Here is a 25,815-nt window from a genome sequence, read left to right as displayed (position 1 = left end):
GGTAAATAAATAACTAGACTAGTAAAATCTAGGGAAGAGGTCTATTATCATTTCCTTCGTCTATAATCTATTCTTTGTTTTCTGAGCCAATGAGAGGTTGCTTGAAAGTTGAAACCAGTCTTTTAAATAACAATGTTTGAACTTATCGTGACATTGAGAATTGAAAAGAGTGATGTGTTTTGGCACAACATATATTGCAAAATAGGTGGCAACTTAAGTGATTGTGATTCGGTAAGTTCTTCGACTGATTATAGGGGAGACTTGGGATCCTATTTAGGGAGTTAACTGGTATTGGGGAGGGCTACATGAATTTAAAAAAAAAAGGAAAAAGGTTTACCACACTTTCGAAACATGCAGGTGCTGCTGTTAGGTGACAAGCCGATGACCCGGTAATCAAGATGTTCACTGGTTATTGGAGGTGCAGGATAGTTAATTTCAAACACCTTAATTGACTTGGATTTGGACTATAGTTATTGATAGGTTAAGCACGATTTCCCTATTAGGGTACATATTTATCCATACCCCGTGAGCCTTTGGAAGAGAGTGTGAAGTTATTAATAAATTATTAGGAGTATATAGTAAAAGAAATCATCATAAAATATTGAGATCAGAAATTGGCCTCCATTCTCCAAGCTTATTTTGTTAAATGCCCACTAAAACTTGTTTTGTAAGGCTCAGTTTGGAAAGCTACAAATATGAAAATATACATGCAAATACATACAAAATAATACAGAATATAAGGTTTTGTACTCTATAAATTTGTATTTGTATTCTTTCCTTCCCTGTAGATGCATAAAGTCCTAAACCATCATCATCCAATTTGGGTTTTGGTGATCTGGCGGAATTGGGTGGTGAAGTGTCAATCAAAACCGAGCGCATGGACTAAATGGGCCCATCACTCTACAAATTTGTGTTTGTATTCCTTTCAAACTGAGCCTAAATATATTTTTTGGTATTGAATCATAGGACTGTGTTCCCCATAAGGGCTCTAATTCTTTTTTTTTTTTTTTCTTTGGCATACCACAACACTTCAGCAACAGTCTAATAAATCTCCACAAAATCTTGTAGGACTTGAATCCACTACTCTGCTGGGACAACCCAATTAACGTACCAACTGAGCCATCATTTAGCTGATAAATTAAGTGATTTAATTTTTATGACTTCTATAAGAATAAGGACAAGTATCTACTTATATATACCTGTGCAAGAGTAATTGCTTTGCGTGTGTGTCAGTAAATATTAACCATATATTACATATGATATTTATATTTAAATTTTATAACCTGCTAGATGGCCTTTGCCAGGAAAATACATCCTCAAAAGACCTTCCTTGAAAAGGCTTACACATGTGAAAAACACATAATGGGCCACACACCCTTTGTATGCTGAAATTCAATTCATTAAATGTAGAAATTATCCTTAGATTTCAGTTGGCGAATGCTTATTTGTGCACCAAAACCAGTGCAAGTGTCCGCTTTATAATAGCATAGATTTGTGTATTACATATTTCTTACGCTATACATTGCATGGGTTTAGGGTGTGGGACAAGGGAGAGGAGGGTGCAGGTAAGGCCTATTGAGCTTACCACAGAGAGCCTGCATCTACACGGGTTTGACCCTGTGCTTCTAAGGGATACCAAATGACTATGGTTTTATTTGGCACCACTGCTATATCTATCTGAAACGTTTTGGATTGATAAATATAAATTGGTGAGACATATGTATTATCACATAACATGTGAAAGCTATTTTAACTAGAAAAGATTCCAGCTGTAGAGCTATTCTGAACCATAAGAGCATCAAATAATAATTGTATCATTTATACACAAAACGTTTCAGGTAAAATCATCAATGATACCAAACAAAACCTTAGATGATGTTTGTCATTAATGAATCGATGGTGATTCTTTCTCACCAATTATCTGGAAGATTGTTGTTTTGTATCATTTATGCCAAGCCGATTTTTGAGAAATCAGCTTTGCATCTATTTGGTACTGATTTTTAAGGGGGCGATTATTTTTATATTAGAGTTATTATCTAGTGCCATGTGGATGCCATGTTATCTTAAAAAAAAAAGAATAAGCTTGAAATCAGGACATCACCAAAAAAAGGCGATCCCTAGAAAAGTCTGGCCTTTTTTTTTTTCTTGAAAATCACCAAAATTGACCAATCAAATAGAAATTTCAACGCCATTCCTCTAATGATGAGATAGTATATGTTTGGCTCCGAAAAACTATTTATTGCTTTAAACATTTATTTGTACAATTTTACTTTAAACATTTCTTGTTTTTGTTGTTTGGTTGGACATTACTTTATTTTTATTATTATTTTTATATTTTTATTTTTTATTTTTACTTTTCACCTTAGATCAACACCCATAAAAGTATAACGCATAAGTATTTCATTTCAAAAAATGTTGTGGCATTGGAGGAAAGGAGAATTTGACGTTTCCCAATATACTCCATGTACAAAAATCAAAATGTTTTAGTTTTTTGATGTTTATTGATAAATGATAAATGTGATGTTTGGCATCAATGCCATTTTCTTGGAAAACGACACTATGTAGGCATTACATCAAAGAAACTGGTGCTTCAAACAACACCCTCTTGTTTGGTACTATTTTTCTAAAAAACAAAATGTTGCTCCAAACCACGCCTTGGAAATAGGGAAAGTGTGGTCTGCATCAATGCTAAATTCAAGCGGTGTTCAGAAACCGCTTAAATCTCGTGGACAGAACCGGTCTTGTCCACACCCCAATTTCTCATCCACGGTAAAATCTCGTGGTTGGGGACCATCCAAACTTGATTTTTGATCTCCTACTTCACACTTTCCCTAAAAAAGGCTACCTTATTGTCAATTTCACATTTTAATATTTTTGTTAATATATATTAATTATTTTATTTTTTTTAATTTTAATGTTTTATTAATAAAATTATATTTTAAATATTTAAAATATATTTTTAAAATTTTAATTATTTTGCTTTTGTTTTTATAAAATAATTTATATTTATTGGTTAATATTAATTCATTGATGCATTTTTCAATATATTTATTATATAAAATGCAAAGATTAGATATTTATGATTAACTATATAGATCAAGGTTTTTGAATCGCTGTTGACTCGGACGATCGTAATGTTTAGCTTGGGAACCGTCCAGGCAAGTGGTTCCATTTTACCTCAAACCTGTTTTTTGGCTAAAAACCGTTAAAAAAGTCAACAACCTGTTGACCTGAGTGGTCAAACCATCAACCCGTTCAATGGTTTTTTATTGTTTTTTTATTTTTAATTATTATTTTTTTATTTTTTAATTTGTTTGTTAGAACGGACCATTCGTTTGAATCAGACAATTGGACCATCGACCTAGAAACTGGTGGTCATAACGGTTCAATTTCCGGGTCGTTTTTTAAAATGTTGGTGTAGATCATTCATAAAATGTAATGAGATACATGGAATAAAAAAATGTGGTTTGGTCCACACCACACTACAGAACGCCACTGTGGGTGTGGGCTGATCCAATCCACATAGTTTGTCCATCATAACAACTGTGGATTGTGGTGTGGTGTGAATTGATTCCTACCACAGGATGTGATGTGGATCAGTCCAGACCCATCAACTTCTCATCCACACTACAAAATACCCCAATGTTTTTATAAAAAAAATGATGCATTATTATCGACAATGCAATGATGTGACATCATCTTGGACATTGGATAATATAGATTAATGTTGAAAGCATTTTTGCCAATACCAAACAAAACCAGTGATGTTTTATTAGAAAATGCCTATGTCTAACACTTATTCCAAACAAAATGCTTACAACTCCACGTGGCCAATACCATTTTCATGAGAAAACAATGTGATATTCTCACCACCATATCTATAAAATCAAAAGTGATTTCATTTGCAATAAACATTAACGCTTATGTGACGCTAATGTAACAATGTTTCTTTCAATAAATGCCTACGAAACCGAACATCACGGTAGACCCGATTTAGCAGTGATTTTTCAAGAAATCATCCTTCGTACCAAACGTCACCTTACTGAGAACATGATGCGGCATCGCTGAAAATGAAAGCCGGACATGCCTTGCTTTCGTCTACCATCCACTCACGAAATCCTACTCTCTCCAACTCCACCAGTTCCTTCTCTCCCCTGTTTCGTTCAAACAGTCTCTTCACTTACTCCTCTTCGTTGGGAGCCAAACGCGCTACCAGCAGCAGTACCAATTATAAACTCTCGAGGTCGAGGCTGATCGCCAACGTGTCTCCAACAATGGCGTCTGCTTACAAGCACGAACAAGCTAGGGTTCCTCCTGCGCTTTCGTTGCCTGTCCCTCCTGTAACCAGGGCAAGACCTTTATCTTCTTCTTTCCATTCATTTTCTTCTCCAATCCAGAAAATATGCTATTATCTCAGGTTGTTTCGAATGAAATCCCTCTAGATAGCTTCAGGTTTTGTTAATGATTTTAGAAGTTGCTCTCCAAGAGAAAGTATTAATTGATGTAGAGATTAATTTTCGATTGTTGAGTTCAGTACTTCAATTGGACACGAAGAATTGGTGCTTGCTGTTACTTCAGATCGTGGCTTAAGTCGACTCTCCTACTCTTTTCTATAATCCAGATTAACCCGGGCTTTTGTTTTTTGTTTTCTAATAATAACTTTTTTAATTTTTTCAAAATTTATTTGCTCGATGGTAAGCTGGGCAAGATCGCTCCATGGTGGTTATATGCCTTGTGGTGACTATAGTCCTTTCTTATATGCTCCTTTGCCATGTTTAGTTTATGATATTTATTGGAAACTGTGCAACGGATAATATAATCTGTACTTGCACAGAAAGAAACAAAAGCAGATAGCAAGAAAGCCAAGAAAGAAAGAAGAGAGTGAACACTAGATTCGGCCAAATTACCTATGTCCACGGGTATCAACTCTGAGCTTTTCTTCTTCACTATAAACAAGAGAACATACAACACTAAAATAACCTTAGCAGAACCTCACTCGTACATGACACCCAATACACCCAACACCATACTCCTCTCAACACACCGTATACAATGTGTAATGAAAATGAAAATGAAATGAATGGAGAAGGGGACCCCTATTTATACTTGTAGAGAGGGGTATAAAGGGAATTTTGAAAAAAGAATTACAACCACATACTTGAGTGGTAAAATAGTCTTTTACCGCTAAGTAATAGAAATAGGTGGGCTCCTACCGGTGGCCCACCGATTGTTATATGGTGGGCTTAATAGGTAAGCCACAGTTTGTAATTTGGTGGGTTCGGTCAGTTTGTTTTACTAGCCCACCAAATCTATTTTAACATTCTCCCACTTAAGACTATTTTCATAGTGAAAAACCTTATCGAGAATAGCTGCCGATCATCTTTTGTTAAGTAGCTTTAAGTCCTAGAGAAGTTCTACACCAGATAAACTTCGCTCTCATCATAGGCTTTGTTAGTATATCAACAACATTATCATTGGTGTGAATCTTTTGTAATGAGATCTACCAATCCTCAACTACTTCATGAACAAAGTGGTATTGTACATTAATGTGTTTGGTTCAAGCATGAAAGACGGGATTTTGTGCTAAGTGTAATGCACTTTGACTGTCACCATGAATAGTCACCATTTATTGCTTGATGTGGAATTCTTCAAGCAACCTCTTTAGCCAAATATTTTCTTTGCATGCTTGTGTAGCTGACATATATTTTGTTTCTGTTGTAGATAAGGCCACTACAGATTGCAATTTTGATGCCAACTCATTGTGCCATTAACTAAAGAAAATACTTAGTTAGTAATTGATTTTCTATTATCATGACCTCCTGCATAGTTTGCATCTACATAACCAACTAGCTTCAAGCTTTGGCCACTATAACAAATAGAGACTTTAAAAGTACTCTTCAAGTAATGAAGGATCCTTTTTACCACACTCCAATGATATTTTCTTGGATTTTCCATGAACTTATTGACTGCTTCCACTGTTTGTGCAATGTTCGGTCTGGTGCACACCATGACAAACATAAGGCTCCCTATTGCTGATGAATATGGTATGTGGGGCATCTTTGTCTTCTTAGCTTCAGTATTCGGGGATTGTTCTGAAGACAACTTACAACCAATAGGAAATGGGATACCGCCTGGTTTGATTTCTTGCATGTTGAAGCGGCACAAGATCTTTTGAACATAACTCTTTTGAGTTGTCAAGACTTTCCTGTTCTTTTTGTCCCTATATATTGTCATTCCAAGAATGTGATTAACTGCCTCCAGATCCTTCATGTCAAACTCCCTAATAAATGAGCTTTCAGTGTTGTGATACTTCCTTTATCAGTACCTGCAATTAGCATGTCATAGTAAAATGATGAAGTTTGTGCCAAATCATGACTGAATTGATCACAACATTTGCAACGATGGCGTCGTCGACCATGGTATCTCCGATCAAGTGGTATGGCTTTCCTTGTAATTTTCTCTTTGCAATCACCATAGCTCCTTTATTGATCTTCAATTGGCCTTTTTCTTCAGAAAACTTGTAACTGTCCTCATCAAACTTTCCTAGTGACAAGAGAATCTTTTGCAGTTATGGAACATGTTGTACACTAGTGATTGTATGAGTAATGCCGTCAAACATAGTAATTATGACGTCTCTAACTCCTACTATTTTCAATGTGTTGTTGTCGCCCATGTAAATAGTCCTATCATCACACGATTGGTATGCGTAGAACCAATCTTTCCACAACGCCATATGGGAAAGAAGCACCATAATCCAATATCCAGTTATGCTTTAAATTTTCACATGAATCAACAGACAACACCTCACGATCTTCTGATGAATCACTTCCTTCTGCAATGTTTCCTTGGGAATTCTTTGAATTTGGATCTTTGTCAGAGTTGGGCCGATTTTGATATGCTTTGGTTGTCTATAATCTTTTCAAAGGTGACATTTCTTACCGCAATTCCAACACTTGAGTCCTTTCCTTTTGCCTTTCGACTTGGATCTCATTTGATTTCTGCTAGAACTACTTTTCTCATTGGATCTACCTTATACCATCATTTCATCACCTGAAGAATTCTCATTAACTTTTCTATGAGATTCTTTTGTAAGCAACATAGAAATAGTAGATTCTAATGACAGATCTTTGGTATTGCTCAAATCCATTATCAAACTATCCCAAGAATCAGGCATGAAGCAAAGCAAAAGAGCAACATTTTCTTCATCGTCAATACATACCTCAATAGCTGCTAATTTGCTTACTAGAGTGTTGAACTCATTCAAGTACAAATGTTGGCAGAACACAAGAATAGAACCGTGAAGCTCTAATACCAATTGTTGGAAATGGTGCAATGGATGATATAATCTGTATGTGCATAGAAAGAAACAAAAGCAGATAGCAAGAAAGCCAAAGAAAGAAGAGAGAGAGAACACTAGATTTAAGGTGGTTTGGCCAAATTGCCTACGTCCACGGACAGCAACTCAGAGCTTTTCTTCTTCACTATAAATAAGAGAAAATACAACACTAAAATAACCTCATTAGAACCTCACTTGTACCCGACACCCGATACACCCAACACACCACACTCCTCTCAACACACTATATACAATGTATACAATGAAAATGAAATAGGATGAAATGAACGGAGGAGAGGACCCCTATTTATACTTGTAGAGAGGGGTATAAAGGGAATTTTGAAAAATAATTACAACCACATACTTAAGCGGTAAAATAGTCTTCACCGCTAAGTAATAGAAATAGGTGGGCTCCTACCGATGAGCCACTGATTGTGATATAGTGGGCTTAGTCAGTGAGCCACTGTTTGTAATTTGGTGGGTTTGTTTTACTGGCCCACCGAATCTATTTTAACAATATTCTTTATCGATACACAGAAATAGGTAAGTTCCTGTTTAAACTACCTCAATGAAGCTTAAAAATAAGGCTCTTTTTTCTGATTATTTCTTTTGTCAATTTCAGTTCAAGATTGCTCTTTGTCAACTGCAAGTGACTGCTGATAAGGAGAGGAACATTGCTCATGCTCGCAAAGCAATTGAGGAGGCAGCAGAAAAGGGTGCTCAGCTTGTTCTCTTGCCAGTATGTTCAAAGTGTCTGTATACATCATTCAATTTAAATTTTTTATTCTTATTTGAAAATGTGAGAAATCAAATTCCTCTATTAATCACCACCTAAGTTAAATTGGTTCAATTTGGAGGATTTTTTCCCATGGTTTTGTAGTTGTAGAGAAATATGATTGGAAGAAGCATTGAAATCAATACGTAAGTGAAGTAGACTATCTCACATATCCAAAGCAGAAGAAGAAAAAAAAAAAAGAGAAGAAAAGCTAGATATCATCAATTCAATATCAAGAGTAAACCAAAAATTTGTTTGAAAATAAGATTTCTCCAATCTCCACGTCTTCAAATTCCAGATGGGCCATCAATAATCCAAAATAAGGTTTCCAAATCAGCAAACAGCTTCTTGTTGTCCTGCTTCTTACCATAAAAAATTATTGTATTCCCTCCTCTCCAAATTCCTCAACAGTATGCAAATCAGAAAATTTTGCTGTGTTACTACCTGCAAGAGATGGCCATGTAGAAAGGATTTTATGACAATGGACATGCCTGAAGACCGATTTTCTACAGAGAAAAATACCAAATGAAATAATCAATTCTTTGAGATATAAATAATTGTGGCATCTCCACATCTTCTTTACTCTTATAGTTATTGCACACGAAGCAAAGACTTGTCATCCTGAAACATGTACCCTTCATATGATCAATGATAAAAATGTTGTCAAGAGTAAGCAGTGCCAAGTGAAGGCCTCTGTCCTTAAGGTATGAGATTGTCCCAAATTCCTTCGGCCTAAGGAAATACACCAAACAATTTGATCACTTCCAATCTTCAAAACGTTGGCTGCTGTAAAATTAATAGTAGATAACTATGAAAGGGAGAAGCAACTACACATAGAGTAGACAATATTTCACATGGTTTGACAATGGCTCTCAATGTCCATGAATGAAGCACCTTGCTAGGAATTAACCATAATGGCATAATCCTAATTGGATTACAGCCTCAACTTTTGCTAGTTTCTGAAGCAGAAACTAAGAGTGTGCATTATTGCATTGCCACTATCTTTGGTATATAACTTGTTGGGTATGTCTTATCATGTATCAAGAAACCTTATTGTGTGATGAAAAAGTTACTTGTTTCATATTCCATAATTTGTTTAATGTCAGGAAATATGGAATGGTCCATATTCAAATGATAGCTTTCCAATATATGCGGAAGATATTGATACTGGAGGTGATGCATCTCCTTCAACTGCAATGTTATCTGAGTTAGCTCACCGTCTCCAGATCACAATAGTTGGTGGCTCCATACCAGAACGTTCTGGTGATCGTTTATACAATACTTGCTGTGTTTTTGGCACGGATGGGAAACTGAAGGCTAAACACAGAAAGGTATTTGTCCACACATCCTTTCCATGTGCTAGATAACCATATAATTTAGCATGTTCTTTTTTTTGTTCTCTCCATAATCAATGTCATCATCATTATCATGGAAAATTGTTTTTGTTATTAAGGTTGGTTTAACAAAAATTTCTGACTCAAAGTATCTCTGTAATTACAGATCCATCTTTTTGACATTGATATCCCAGGGAAGATTACATTTAAGGAATCAAACACTCTCACAGCAGGAGAGAACCCTACCATCGTGGACACAGGTTTGATGTGCTTATTTGCATTCGGACCTTCTTTGTTAGGCTTTGTCTTAATGCCTATATTCTTCTTAAGAAATGTATGCATTTCTTGATATAATGCAAATGCTGGTGATTTTACTAAATTCTGCCACTGATATTTCCTGTGGCTGTTGTGTGTTGCCTTGCTTGCATTCTTGAATCTTGGCCTTCTTATATTGTTTAGAACATGTCCACATAATTGGGGTTTTGTTTTAACTACAAAGTTCTGATAATAATAAGTTGATAACCTAGAAAGGCTATTTGGACATGTTCAAGTTATTTGTAAAGAAAACAATTAGTTATGAAGTGCATCATTTTGAGGGAAGATGTATCGATTAGTCATGATGTAAATCCTTTTGAAGGAGGCTATAAGTGATTATCCTTTTCATTTATTTGGCCATCTATTTTTCCTAATGGATAGAACTTTTGCTGCTTTATTGGACTTTTAGTTAGCCCTTTGAAACTTTATCATTTTTAAACACGCTCTTATCATTTTAATATGTCCTTTTGCAGCTGATAATGCTATTTAAATTAGATCATCCTGTACTTTTATTTCATCAACTTAAACATTACTTTTTTGTTTTTGATAAGTATCACTTGAGAATTACTCCTATGTTTGGTTTTGATGGTTGTGGCCTACCGAAAGTTATTTCTCATTAATTTATCTCAACAGTGTATCTTTTGTCTTGCCAACTGTGTGAATGTTTTCGGGGCATTTCTTAGGTAGTCGTGGAAGGGGAAAAAAGGAGATATGTAGGCTCTGTTTGTGAAGAGTGTAAATACAAATATGTAGAGTGCATTCTGGTCCATGCAAATGCAAAGTTGGTTTAGTTTTGCATTGATAAATTTACTTTCTTGCCAAACAATTTTTAGTTGTAATGGGTGCAAACATGAATCCTGAGATTGAAAGCTCCCATTTTGGATGCAAGCATGCCTTGAAATTTGTGAAAGCTGTCACTTTCAGTAGATGAATGCATGCTTACCAGCAAAACTGAACCACCAGACTGCATATATGCACTGAACCAGCATTTGCACTCTTCCCAAAAACCAAACTCCTAACTAGGGGTGTAATCAAATTGAGCTTTAGTTGAAGAGTTCGAGCTTGAGTTTGTTTAGGATTACAGTCCAATACTAATAGAGTTTGAATCGAATTCAAATCTCAAGGTGTGTTCGATTAGTTATTCGAACTCGACCAATAAAATGTTTGGCTTGAAAGCTCGCGAGTCTGGCTCGATTATATATATATATATATTATAGAATATGGAAATATATTTTTAATATATATGTATATTTTTATATTATATAATATAACAAATTATTATATATTATAAAATATAAAAATATATTAGTTTTTTGAGATTTCAATCCGAACTTGAACTTATCGAATATTTAGTTGAACCGAACTTGAACTAGAAAATAGAGTTCAAATCAAACTTGAACTTGGACTCAAATATAGGAGTATTTTAGTTGAACTGAGCCAAGACATGCCAAAGTTCGGCTTGGCTTGGTTTGATTGCACCCCTACTCCTAACCATGCATCATAATTAATGATTTTTTTTTTTTTTTTTTTTGTGTATGTGCAGATATTGGGCGTCTTGGTATAGGTATTTGTTATGACATTCGATTCCAAGAACTAGCAGTGTTATATGCAGCAAGAGGTTTGTTCCATGTTTACCTCTTATTTTTGATATTGATTGTTGGTAATATCTACCTTGATGCATGTGAGCAGAGCCTTATCCCAGGACCTCCATAGTAATGTAGTCATCATTTCATCAATATTGAATTTTTGGCCATCTTAGGTCTTAGGTTGCCTTGATCTTTGGTTAGTGGTTTGAAGATTAAATAATCTTAGGTTTTTTATCACAATATTAAGAATTTCTTTGTATTTAATGATCATTTTATTTCAGACAAACTGTCCAAACCCAATCACTTGACCTAACTGACTCAACCTTGGTTGCTTTAGTTTGAGGCCAATTCAGTAGTTGGGTTAAGGCTTTGTTATATTTGGAGTTGGGTTATGTTTGAGGTTTGGTTGTGTTGGTCTTCGGTTGGTCTCCCCATTTCTATTTGGTTTTGTCTTCCTTGTGAGAGTCCAACTTTTTGGATTCTAATCATGTGGTAATTTCTGGTTACAAGGCTTAAAGTTAGTCTTTTCATCTGGTTGGATAGATTCCTTTACCAGGGGATTTATGGCCTTCAGATTTCTAATTAGAGATACAGAGGCTTTAGCTCCTATCTTGAGCATCTCATTCTTGTGGGTCCCTAATTGGCTTAGGGACATTTTGATAACACATAACAGCTGAAGTGGCTGAACTGAATGACATTACTTTATCTTTTAGTCAGTGTTTTGAAAGCGCAAGGCGCAGGGGTCAATTTGCACCTGAGGCAAAAAGCGAGGCTTGCGCCTTTTTAAGCAAGGCGCAAAAATAAAAAAGGCTAAAAAATAAAAAAGCCAAAAAATTCAAAAAAACGCAAAAAAAAATTAAACATAATGTTAATAAAAATACAAACTTTAATTTTAAAATAAATGTTTTAAAAAACCTATTATCTAATATTAAAATACATAATATAACATGTAAAGCATATACAAATGAGAATTTAAAAATAAAATCAAATATATAAAACATTTTCAAGCATAGAAAACCCACAATCTCTTTTTTTTCTCAATTGCATTACTTCAAGTGGCTAATGTGATGTAAAAGTACTAGCGGGGACCCATGCGATGCACGGGTTTTGTTGAGTGAAAGTGAAATAATGGAAATACATAATAGTAAACACATTTTTTCTATTTTTCATTGTAACACTATGAACTAATATCACCATAGGCAAGGATTATAATGTTTAAATTATATAATTTATAATATATACAAAAAAACAAATGTATTTTAAATACACTCTGAACTAATTACATTTATTTCTTGAAGAGTATTGATAATTAGTACACATTTTCAAAAGGTAATTTTAATGGTTATATATATATTTTTAATTTTTGGTAATTTATCATATTTATTAGAAATCATGTTAATCCATTTTTGGTAATTTCTTGGATAATTTTTGGTAATTATGACAAAATTATTGGTACTTTATTTTTGGTTATTTTCTTGGTTAATCTCTGTTCATTAAATGTAATTTTCTGCTATTTATAGCTTAGATTTAATTAAATGTAATTACTTTTAATTACAATTTAAAATTTAAATATATTACGTATGGTTTCAAATATGATTTAAATAATATTGAAAATACAATTTAAATTATAACTTACATTAATTAACAATTTAAAAACTGTTAATTAACAAATTAATAAAAATATTAATATTTTTTTAATAAATACAGTATTTTAATAAACACTATTAATTTATAAATACTGTAATCAATAATACTGCAATTATTGAAAATATTGTAAAATACAGTTAATTATTAATACTGTAATTTTTAAAAATATTATTAATAAAAATACATTATTTTAATAAATAATGTTAATTATTTGAAATGCTGTAGTTAATGTTGTAATTATTAAAAGTACTATATTAATTAAAAGCACAGTTAATACTAATACTGTAATTATTTAATTACCGTTAATTAATAAATACTGTAATTGTTAATACTGTTTTTTAATAAATTATAAATTACATTATTTAATACTGGTTTTTGAATAAACACTGATAATTATTTAAAAAAGACTATAATTATTAAAAGTACTGTTAATTATTAAAAATATTATAACTATTATTAATACTGTAAATTTTAAAATACAGTAATTATTATTACTACTCCCTCCCTCTCTCTCTCTCTCTCTCTCTCTTAAATGTCTTTTTTAAATGTAATAATAACATACATTAAAAAAAGAGGCCTTAGAAAATCCAAAGGTCTCTCTCCAAAAGTGTGCAACTTTATTAATCTAATCAAGATAAGCAATGATTACATTTTTATATTTTTAAAACAAAAGAAAATAGGAAATATGCAAAAAATTGAAAAAATAGACAAATAGCTTCTCTCAAAAAGTAATTTTAATGGTTATTTATTTTTTTAATTTTTGGTGATTTGTCATATTTATTAGAAACCATGTTAATCGATTTTTGGTAATTTCTTGGATAATATTTGGTAATTATGACAAAATTATTGGTACTTTATTTTTGGTTATTTTCTTGGCTAATTTCTGTTCATTTATATATAATTACTTTCAATTACAGTTTAAAATTTAATTATATTACTTACAGTTTCAAATATTATTTAATAAACACTGTTAATTAATAAATACTGTAATTAATAATACTTCAATTATTGAAAATACTGTAAAAATATGGTTAATTATTAATACTGTAATTATTAAAAATACTGTTAATAAAATAATATTATAATTATTAAAAGTATTATATTAATTAAAAATACTGTAATTAATAAAAATACTTTAATAATTAAAAGTACAGTTAATATTGTTAATTAATAAAATACTGTAATTATTTTATTACTGTTAATTAATAAATACTATAATTGTTAATACTTTTTTTAGTAAATTATAACTTACATTGATTAATTAATAAATACATTACTTAATACTGTTTTTGAATAAATATTGATAATTATTTAAAAATACTGTAATTATTAAAAACATTGTAATTATTTATTAATACTGAAAATTTAAAATACAGTAATTATTATTACTATTCCCCGTCCCTCCCCCCCCTCTCTCTCTCTCTTAAATGCCTTTTTTAAATGTAATAATAACATGCATTAAAATAATAAGCCTTGGAAAACCCAAAGGTCTGTCTCTCTAATAGTGTGCAACTTTATTAATCTAATCAAGATAAGCAATGATTACTTTTTTATATTTTTAAAACAAAGTAAAATAGGAAAATACAAAAAAATTGAGAAAATAGATAAATAGGGTCTTTCAAAGGAGAGACTTGCTGACATGGACCATCCAATTTTATTATATATATGTAGATTACATTCCTGATTCTATGAGCTGCCTTTGTACCACGCCCTTCGAGGCAAGCCCAAACAAGTCCACATTAGGTCTTAAATTCCTAGTTCTCACACAAAAAACAATGATTTTATAATTTTAATTGCTTTTTAAGAAGACATTTTATTAGGATGAATGAATGAACAACATCCGTGGACTTGTTTGGGCTTTGCTTGAGGGGTGTGACATTGGGGTCTGGGGGCGGAGCCCTGGCCCAGCCGCTAGACACAAAAAAAGCATCAAAGTTTCAAAGGTGCACGCTTGGGCTGAGGCGCAAGGCACACCAGGCATGCGCCTTTTGAGAGGGCTGCGTCTAGGACCTGAGTGAGGCACCTACCCTAAAATGCACCTCGCCTGTGCGCCTAGGCACGCATTTTAAAACACTGCTTTTAGTAAGTTATTAAGTAGGTTTTGAACTCCTTAGTTATTATATCCACTAAAGACAAATCATTAAGTCATTCAATTCAGCCACTTAAGCTACGATCAAACAGTCCCTGATCCTGTACTCGGCTCACTTGCAAGCCAAGTGGTAGGAAGGTTGGTACTGCCTTTTCTGTATTTTAAAATCCAAAAATTGGTATACTGTGTGTTAAAAACTTGATAATAATATACTGTTTGCTAGAAAATGATATTATTAACTTGAAATTGGTTGAAGTCAGTGAAATATGAATCTTTCAGTGGTCTTGATACAATCATTGAGCTCATAACATTACCACTGGACTTGTTACAAAAAAAGCTTATATATCTGTATCTTTTAGAAGGACATTATGCTGGGGAATTTTTGGTTTGCTGATTTGCTCTTCCATGCCCCACTTTTATGTTACATGTTCTCTAAAGCAAATTATGTTTAAATGAGACAACATGAAGATGGTTTTACTCACATAGGGGTATGGAATTTTTACTACTTTTGGAGGTTTGCAACATCCAATTTTATTATATATATGTAGATTACATTCCTGATTCTATGAGCTGCCTTTGTACCACGCCCTTCGAGGCAAGCCCAAACAAGTCCACATTAGGTCTTAAATTCCTAGTTCTCACACAAAAAACAATGATTTTATAATTTTAATTGCTTTTTAAGAAGACATTTTATTAGGATGAATGAATGAACAACATCCGTGGACTTGTTTGGGCTTTGCTTGAGGGGTGTGACATTGGGGTCTGGGGGCGGAGCCCTGGCCCAGCCGCTAGACACAAAAAAAGCATCAAAGTTTCAAAGGTGCACGCTTGGGCTGAGGCGCAAGGCACACCAGGCATGCGCCTTTTGAGAGGGCTGCGTCTAGGACCTGAGTGAGGCACCTACCCTAAAATGCACCTCGCCTGTGCGCCTAGGCACGCATTTTAAAACACTGCTTTTAGTAAGTTATTAAGTAGGTTTTGAACTCCTTAGTTATTATATCCACTAAAGACAAATCATTAAGTCATTCAATTCAGCCACTTAAGCTACGATCAAACAGTCCCTGATCCTGTACTCGGCTCACTTGCAAGCCAAGTGGTAGGAAGGTTGGTACTGCCTTTTCTGTATTTTAAAATCCAAAAATTGGTATACTGTGTGTTAAAAACTTGATAATAATATACTGTTTGCTAGAAAATGATATTATTAACTTGAAATTGGTTGAAGTCAGTGAAATATGAATCTTTCAGTGGTCTTGATACAATCATTGAGCTCATAACATTACCACTGGACTTGTTACAAAAAAAGCTTATATATCTGTATCTTTTAGAAGGACATTATGCTGGGGAATTTTTGGTTTGCTGATTTGCTCTTCCATGCCCCACTTTTATGTTACATGTTCTCTAAAGCAAATTATGTTTAAATGAGACAACATGAAGATGGTTTTACTCACATAGGGGTATGGAATTTTTACTACTTTTGGAGGTTTGCAACATCCAATTTTATTATATATATGTAGATTACATTCCTGATTCTATGAGCTGCCTTTGTACCACGCCCTTCGAGGCAAGCCCAAACAAGTCCACATTAGGTCTTAAATTCCTAGTTCTCACACAAAAAACAATGATTTTATAATTTTAATTGCTTTTTAAGAAGACATTTTATTAGGATGAATGAATGAACAACATCCGTGGACTTGTTTGGGCTTTGCTTGAGGGGTGTGACATTGGGGTCTGGGGGCGGAGCCCTGGCCCAGCCGCTAGACACAAAAAAAGCATCAAAGTTTCAAAGGTGCACGCTTGGGCTGAGGCGCAAGGCACACCAGGCATGCGCCTTTTGAGAGGGCTGCGTCTAGGACCTGAGTGAGGCACCTACCCTAAAATGCACCTCGCCTGTGCGCCTAGGCACGCATTTTAAAACACTGCTTTTAGTAAGTTATTAAGTAGGTTTTGAACTCCTTAGTTATTATATCCACTAAAGACAAATCATTAAGTCATTCAATTCAGCCACTTAAGCTACGATCAAACAGTCCCTGATCCTGTACTCGGCTCACTTGCAAGCCAAGTGGTAGGAAGGTTGGTACTGCCTTTTCTGTATTTTAAAATCCAAAAATTGGTATACTGTGTGTTAAAAACTTGATAATAATATACTGTTTGCTAGAAAATGATATTATTAACTTGAAATTGGTTGAAGTCAGTGAAATATGAATCTTTCAGTGGTCTTGATACAATCATTGAGCTCATAACATTACCACTGGACTTGTTACAAAAAAAGCTTATATATCTGTATCTTTTAGAAGGACATTATGCTGGGGAATTTTTGGTTTGCTGATTTGCTCTTCCATGCCCCACTTTTATGTTACATGTTCTCTAAAGCAAATTATGTTTAAATGAGACAACATGAAGATGGTTTTACTCACATAGGGGTATGGAATTTTTACTACTTTTGGAGGTTTGCAACATCCAATTTTATTATATATATGTAGATTACATTCCTGATTCTATGAGCTGCCTTTGTACCACGCCCTTCGAGGCAAGCCCAAACAAGTCCACATTAGGTCTTAAATTCCTAGTTCTCACACAAAAAACAATGATTTTATAATTTTAATTGCTTTTTAAGAAGACATTTTATTAGGATGAATGAATGAACAACATCCGTGGACTTGTTTGGGCTTTGCTTGAGGGGTGTGACATTGGGGTCTGGGGGCGGAGCCCTGGCCCAGCCGCTAGACACAAAAAAAGCATCAAAGTTTCAAAGGTGCACGCTTGGGCTGAGGCGCAAGGCACACCAGGCATGCGCCTTTTGAGAGGGCTGCGTCTAGGACCTGAGTGAGGCACCTACCCTAAAATGCACCTCGCCTGTGCGCCTAGGCACGCATTTTAAAACACTGCTTTTAGTAAGTTATTAAGTAGGTTTTGAACTCCTTAGTTATTATATCCACTAAAGACAAATCATTAAGTCATTCAATTCAGCCACTTAAGCTACGATCAAACAGTCCCTGATCCTGTACTCGGCTCACTTGCAAGCCAAGTGGTAGGAAGGTTGGTACTGCCTTTTCTGTATTTTAAAATCCAAAAATTGGTATACTGTGTGTTAAAAACTTGATAATAATATACTGTTTGCTAGAAAATGATATTATTAACTTGAAATTGGTTGAAGTCAGTGAAATATGAATCTTTCAGTGGTCTTGATACAATCATTGAGCTCATAACATTACCACTGGACTTGTTACAAAAAAAGCTTATATATCTGTATCTTTTAGAAGGACATTATGCTGGGGAATTTTTGGTTTGCTGATTTGCTCTTCCATGCCCCACTTTTATGTTACATGTTCTCTAAAGCAAATTATGTTTAAATGAGACAACATGAAGATGGTTTTACTCACATAGGGGTATGGAATTTTTACTACTTTTGGAGGTTTGCAAGTAAGATGGTACTACTTGTCTTGTTGTTTTGCTCCACTAAATTGATCATATGTTATTACGTTGATGTTCACTGATTCTCTAATTCATCTCAATTTACTACTGATTGGGAATATGACCATTTGGATATCAGGGGCTCACTTGCTATGTTATCCTGGAGCTTTTAACATGACCACTGGTCCCTTGCATTGGGAACTGTTACAGAGGGCAAGGTAATGGCATGTCATAACGCATATTTGTATGTTTTGGAAACTAAAAAGATGGACTGAAGCAATGATTATGGAAAATTTTGACTGCTAAGTTCATGGCCCGTAGGAATGACTTATGTACAACAATGAAAAGCATGCATGTTGATCATTGATGCTGAACACTTTATAAGTTCTTGTACATGCTTCAAGATTTCAATAAGGAACATGTTTCACTTGTGGAGTGGATACCATTGGTTTTGTTTCAAAAGGTTAATTTTTTAAAAGGCTAGAACTTACTTTGACTCGTAAAACATTCAAGAAGTTTCTGATCCCTGTCCTAATAAGTGATAACATTAAGGAGCTCAGACAAAATAGGAGTCAATTAACAAACAAAGCTTCAAAGGCAACGTAGAAAGGATTCTAAACAGCTTCTAGGACTAAGCTAACTTCATGGTCTTGGGCTAATTGACTGTTGAGTATATGATTGAATAAGCTTGTTAACTGTACAAGAATCAAGGTAAAGGCTTGACATGGCATATAAAACAGAGCCCATGGGTGATTCTCAACTATCTTCAAAATTTTAAGTTGTGTTAGGGTTCAATTAAATGGTTAGTGAGTTCCATTATGGGTCTTCTTGACCAGTAAGTTGAATCATGGGTTGTTTTGTGTCCAAACCACTTCCTTTGTGACAGTAGAAATCACTGATTGCAGATTTAGTTGAATTCCTTGTGAAGGGAAAGAAGAAGAAGATGGAGATTTCAACAGTAGAGAAGAAAAGAGGAGGAAGTTAACCAGGATTCTTAGATTAACCCTAGCCGCCAACCCCTCATTATAATTTATACTTAACTTAAAGGATGAGATATTACAAGAATGCCCTTAGTAGGGCGGCTACTAAAGTAGCTGAACAGTCACAACTTAAAAACATAAACTAATGGGCCTAAAGCCCAACAACTTCCTAACTAAATAACTTAAAATAAGAATAAAAACAACTAGGCCCAACTCAACAGTGACATCATGATTGTATGGAAAGAGGAGACTCAACTTTGCCATTCAAATGAGATATCGTTAATAAAAGGTCGTTATTGTTCCATCAAGGCCTCAACTTAATTTGCTTGAGTTTAGTTCCCATATGGAAGAAACTGGTGCAATTTGAATGGTAAAACATAGGAATCTATGGTTCCTTGTAGAAACATGGGAAAAGAAGAATGGGAAGAGTAATTTTTTCCTTGTTTGATAAAAAGAACTAGGTTGTTGTCTACCCTTGGAATGCAAATTGCCTTTTTTTTTATTATTCTGTTCAAAGATTTTTTAGAATTTTTTTTTGATCAATAGAGATTATTTAGAAAATTCAGCCATAATATGCATATTATGTGAACCAAGGCAACAAAGAAAACCTCTAATTTGCTTTCTAGAAGTACTTGGTAAAAAATGAGATGGTTCAATATTCTAATGTACTTATTATAGAATATATGTGTTTCTTGGTTGCTAATCCTAATCACAGGAAGTATACCTTTTTATATATTGTAGCATATTGTGTGAGAGAGTTTGGGTGGCTTGGCATATTCCTCATTTTATTACATTAATAGGATTTAATGTTTCAAATAAAAAAAGGAAACAATCAAATATTCTGGAAAAAGACATACTTTTGACTCTTGAGTTGCTTCTGATGGAATTTGCAGTTGTATCTTTAACTTTTGCTTTCCGGTAGTGCAGTTGCACTTGTTATTTTATTTATTTAATGTTTTGGATCTCTATTCATATATTTATTCATTGTCGAAGGAGTATGAGCTTATCCAATTCATAGCTTTTCTAGGACTGAAGTTATTTTATAATTTATATATTATTACTGATATGAGTTTTCATGTTTCCATCTGCAGGGCTGCAGATAATCAGGTACTTCTAAAAACTGTTTTCGTTCCTCTGTTTAACGGAAGTGCTTATTGTGTAATTAGATTTGGTCATCTGTAATTGCTGTTAAAAAAATTTAAACCCTTGTGATGAATAGAGGTGGTAAGGTTCTGATAGTTATGATCCTATTTGTTCTATGTCACTTGAGTGAGTTGCACTAAGCCTATTCCTCCAATTCTTTCTAATGCCATAATCTTTTGTCAATGAAAGAGTTTTATGAGAAAACATGAGAAAAGCTTTATGGTGAGTATGAGCTTCATATAACACATGGGCTTTGGACTCAGGATTCTATTTCTCCATTTCCTGCTTTCAGCCACTGTTCTAAAACCTGAATAGAAGAGCAATATTGTCCGGGTTGGATTGTAGTTGAGATATCATGTCTTTTCAAGTTCTCTAGTTCCGTAACCGCTTCTAAATAATCAAACTGCGATTTGAAGATTAGAAACTTAACAGCTTGTTGCATATTCTGTCCATGCCTTATCCCTACTATATGGGGTTGGCTACATGAGTCTTGTTTCTCCAATCCATTATATTTAAAGCCATATCCACTGTTAAATTATTAGTTCTTAAATAATTTCTTACTACTTCTACCCATGCCCCTTTTGGTCTACACCTAACTCTTCTTGCCCCTTCCGGGTGCAACAAATCACTTCTTCTAACTGGAGCTATTGGTGGTCTTCTATGCACATGGGCAAACCATCTTAGTCTACTTTCTCTCATTTTATCAGTTATTGAAGCTACTTCTAGGTTTTTACGGATGGCTGCATTCATGATCCTATCCTTTCTATTTTTTTTCACTCATCCATCTTAACATTCACATTTCTCCCACGTTTTCTGAACATGTTGTTTCTTGACTGTCCAACACTCTATTCCATACAACATAACTGGCCTTACAACTGTTTATAGAATTTTCCTTTTAATCTAAGTGGTATTTGACTATAAACAAAAGTCCAGATGCACCCCTCCATTTTGTCCAATCTACTCTAATTCTTTTGGCGACCTTCTCCTCAATCTCTCCCTTGTTATGGATTATTGAACCAATGTACCAACAATGGTCACATTGAGTTATCTCTTTGTCTTCAATCGTAAGTGTATCTTGATTTCTACTTCTATTATTACTAAATTTACATGTCATATACTCTGTTTTGGACCTACTTATTTTAAAACCTCTTGTTTCTAAGGCATTGGTCCATAAGCTTAACTTTGCATTTAATTCTTCATTAGTTTCATTAATTAAAACAATGTTGTTTGCAAACAACATGCACATGGAACTTCTTCCTGAATCCTGAATATGTTTAGTCAATTCATTTATGATCAGTGCTTAACTTATAAATGGATGCACTACTGAATTTCTATTTCAAAATTCCCATGTAAGCAATATATGTTTTTTTTTAACTTTTATTCCCCTTATTTCTTTAATGAAAAGAATCAATGTTCTTTCCTATGATTTTTTGTTCTATATGCTTCTAAATTCATATCTTTCAATTTTAATTATTTAAAAAATATTCAAATTCTTTTACTTTGATTACCTTGCTTAGTCTGAATCTGTTTATACTGTTCTTGAGCATTTTTGCAGGTGGTAACTTGATAAAATTTACAAGAATCTTTTTCTTTCTGTTTCTTAGATGATCAAAGTTCAATGCCCTTTTAAGATAAAAAAAAAATCATGTTTGTATTTTCTTATGAATGGATTAACTAATCGCTTCCAGTTCCTCTGAGTGATGCTCTTAACCAGTTTTCATTGTATAATGTCAGTTGTATGTTGCTACTTGTTCACCTGCTCGAGATGTTGGTGCTGGTTATGTTGCTTGGGGACACTCAACCCTTGTTGGACCAGTAAGTAGAAAAATTAACTCGAAAGGCTTCAAAGTGATGGCAATCATCTTGAGACTTTGCAAGTTTGTAGATACTATGCTTGTTTTAATATGTTTCTGAAGTGCAATAATCAAATATTCCAGTTTGGAGAAGTACTTGCAACTACAGAACATGATGAAGCCATTGTCATAGCAGAAGTTGATTATTCATTAATTGAAGCCAGAAGGTGAGGCACTTACTAGCCTAGAGTATAATTATAACTTCCTTCTAACTCCTCCCATTCCTTCAATGGTAACTTGTTTGTTCTTTTATTATCGTTTTATACTTGCAGAACAAGCCTTCCACTTGAGAGGCAAAAACGAGGTGATCTGTACCAGTTGGTAGATGTTGAGAGGCTGAATTCACAATCAACCAAGTAAACAAAATTTTCAGCAAATAAGGGAGTTAAAAGGAAGTACCAGAGTGAAGGGTGGTTGAAGCTTGAAAGGTATTGATTTCGACACAAGAACAGCTGTTGGGCTTCGTTAGATTAGAAATGCTGGGAAGTGGGAAAAACAGGTAGCTTATGTAGATCTTTCCTGAGTTCTATCTCCTTGTATACCTGTTTTTGTCGTCTAAGATCCTGATGACATAATACTGTTTCACAAGGTCACAAAGCTGTTTTTTGTTTTTTGTTTTTTTTTGTTTTTTTTGCATATTTATTCTACTTTCTTAACATATTTGAAATGTTTCATTAATAAAATGAAATACATTAGTTAACAATCCAAGTTTCCAATGCTATGACTACCCAATCACATTGAGCCATATCACCCTTGTCTCCATTCTGTCTTCACTCTCTTATAATGTGAAGTTCAAGATCGGATTCGGTTCTCACAATACCGTGTTCACCCGTACTCATGGCCACTTGCAATCGTGTATTGGGAATATCTCCATACTTATATGCTTTTATTCATGTGGAGATATTCCCAATGCACAGCTGCAAGTAGCTGTGTGGATGGTGTGAGCGTGGTCTTCTGAGGACTGAATCCAACTTCCTGGAGTTAAAGGTTATTCCCAAAACGGGCAATGCCGCTTAATTTGATTGGGCAGGCCGAAGTGAGCTTCTAAGGAAAGAGAGGAAAAATCAAAAGCCTCCCACCATTGTGCTGTTAAAACTTTTCTCTCATCATTGGATTGGGCCATGCGGAGTTTCAGGGAATAACCGAGTCATGTATTGGGATCAAAATCTGCTGCTGCTATTTCCTAGTTGCCATTTTGGGCCTGGCTAAATTGGTGAGCAGCATGTCAGAAAGAATTCAAAGAAATGCAGTACTTTTTCTTAACCCAGGTCCCAGGTTACTAAGGTGGAGTGGAAAAGGGCGAGAACCAATTCAAATTATCCTCTTCGGGATCAGCACCGGCTTAACTCCGGTACCAATGAACATCAATGAGAAATGAGTTTATAAATTGTAACATTGATCGAATTCTTAGTGATTTTTTGGGTGATATTTGAAGTTTGATAAATTGCTTCGTGAATTAGAAGCTTTTTTCTGCAAATTGGATTCAGCTTCTTTATTTTTCTTTACCTGATCTTCTCGCGTTTGTTTTTTATTTATATATTTCCGGTGGTGTAGGAAATTTGGAACGGAATCGAGAGAGAGAGAGAGAGAGATGAAACACATTCAATTCGTTTTCTTCTGTAAAGAAGCAATAGAATAACACATGCTTGGAATGATCGAATTTGTTCCCCTTCTCCTTTCCTACTTGTGTTAACCAAGGTTTGATGACACCTCCTGTGATGCGTCGAGGCAGCACAAGATGGGGACTCCATGTATTGCATAGTTTGTAGTCGGGCCAATGAGTTATGATATCTTGGGCTCATCTGAGTCTGAGGTTGAACGGGGTGATGGGATCCGTGATCAGTAGTAAAGTGTAGTTGGAGACGGAGACTCAACTTCATACTTCGCAAATGAACACTATAATAGTTGTTACTCTTACTGAGCAAAAAGCTCAACCTGAATGGAAAAAAGTCGATCAGGAAATGAAGTGACCTTCCTTAGGATGATACATGGTGCATTACTGTAAGGGGAGATATGGGAGGAATCTCTTGATTCAGTGTTTACTAATACTGATAGCCCAAAGTAACAGAAACCATGGCTGCGAAGTTAATCTTGCAAACTAAGACCTCGGTCAGTGTGCTTATTGATGCCCAGCCAATTGGTGATTAATTGAATTGGGATCCTCTCCTCACAAAGAGCGACTTATACCGATCTCAAAGCCACATCCCACTCTGTATTGGGAATATCTCCTCATGAATAATAAGTACAAATAGGAGAGATGTTCTCGATGTGCGGCCAAAACAAGACTGGATCTGCTCCTTACACCTCGTGGCTCACAGGCATATCTGGTCATGCATTGCGAACATCTCCTGTACTTATTAGTTATTATTCACGGGAGATATTTCCAATGCATGGTGGATGTGCCGTGAGACGCCCATTTGTGAGGAGCAGATCCCATCATGGCCAGAACATGTTATGGTAGGTGTGAGGCGTGCCTTGTGAAGAGCAGATGGGACTTGATAGGGTAATGCAATAAAAAGAAATAATAATAATAATAATAATAATAATAAGAGGTGTTGTACATTAAAGTAGATCATAAACGTGGACATGTGGGCCCCGTTGCTTAGTTGCCACGTGTGTATATTAGAGGCAAACCAATTAACCAAGTAACCAATTATACATGCATCGTCGGAATCGGAAGAGATGAAGGGGTTGGATTGTGGGTGAGTGGGATTCCAATTCCATCACAGGATTTGCTTTGTCAGATAGCGTACGTAGTAGCGAGGGCCGACGGCCCCTCTTGAGTCTTGACCTCTTCCACGCCATAGAGAGACATGAGAAAGAAATTCTTATGCAATGCACGTGATAAGCCACGCTTGCAATAGTCAAAAGATGCGTAACGAGCTTGTAGCCTTGTAGGGGGGGTCCAGGCTACAGAGAAAGAAGAAAAAAAGAAAACTGAGGAGAGAGAGATGTGATAAAGCCATATAGCTCTGTCAGAGGACTCATCTGAATAGATTCATATGAGAAAAGAAAGAGCAGGACCGACTCTTGTCTTGGCTCTTGCTATTTCTCTCTCTCTCTGTCACTACTCTTTGATCATATCTTCCTTCTCGGGATCGCCAACTCGAATCCTTTTCCATCTTCTCGTCTTTGGACTTACTTTATCAAAGGCTGCCACCCCGCGCGCTACCCCCCTCTTCTCTCTATTCTGTAGTCCATTGGAATTTAGAAGCCAACACGGCAACACCCTGACCTTTTCTTTAACTCATCCTCAACTGAACCAGATGAAGTTGAACCAAAGCCATTAAGCCATCAATTTATATTTTTCATGGAACGAGGTGGGTGTCATTTCTCTGATCAATCT

General features: G+C 34.8%; 1 protein-coding gene across 1 annotated transcript; it reads left to right on the top strand.

The window, feature by feature from the left end:
• Positions 1–3,946: 3,946 nt before the first annotated feature.
• LOC148842235 (omega-amidase, chloroplastic-like) lies at positions 3,947–23,172 on the top strand. The gene is made up of 10 exons (XM_088957844.1): positions 3,947–4,349; positions 7,959–8,075; positions 9,218–9,442; positions 9,612–9,705; positions 11,304–11,378; positions 18,633–18,711; positions 20,565–20,580; positions 22,351–22,431; positions 22,554–22,636; positions 22,742–23,172. Exons 1-10 carry the CDS (start codon positions 4,071–4,073, stop codon positions 22,827–22,829), a joined length of 1,137 nt encoding a protein of 378 aa, XP_088813970.1. The 5' UTR covers positions 3,947–4,070; the 3' UTR covers positions 22,830–23,172.
• The last annotated feature ends 2,643 nt before the right edge of the window (positions 23,173–25,815 follow it).

Source organism: Nelumbo lutea, chromosome 8 (assembly GCF_056320005.1).
Source record: "Nelumbo lutea isolate HS-2025 chromosome 8, American lotus-T2T, whole genome shotgun sequence".
NCBI classification, from domain to species: domain Eukaryota; kingdom Viridiplantae; phylum Streptophyta; class Magnoliopsida; order Proteales; family Nelumbonaceae; genus Nelumbo; species Nelumbo lutea.
Note: the sequence above shows the minus strand (reverse complement) of the source record. Positions and strands in the feature narration are given on the sequence as shown.

Coding starts and splice junctions, on each gene's coding strand:
- LOC148842235 (XM_088957844.1), top strand. CDS start 4,071: ATGAAAGCCGGACATGCCTTGCTTTCGTCTACCATCCACTCACGAAAT. Junction 22,432..22,553: donor ACTCAACCCTTGTTGGACCA/GTAAGTAGAAAA, acceptor CAAATATTCCAG/TTTGGAGAAGTACTTGCAAC. Junction 22,637..22,741: donor TCATTAATTGAAGCCAGAAG/GTGAGGCACTTA, acceptor TTATACTTGCAG/AACAAGCCTTCCACTTGAGA.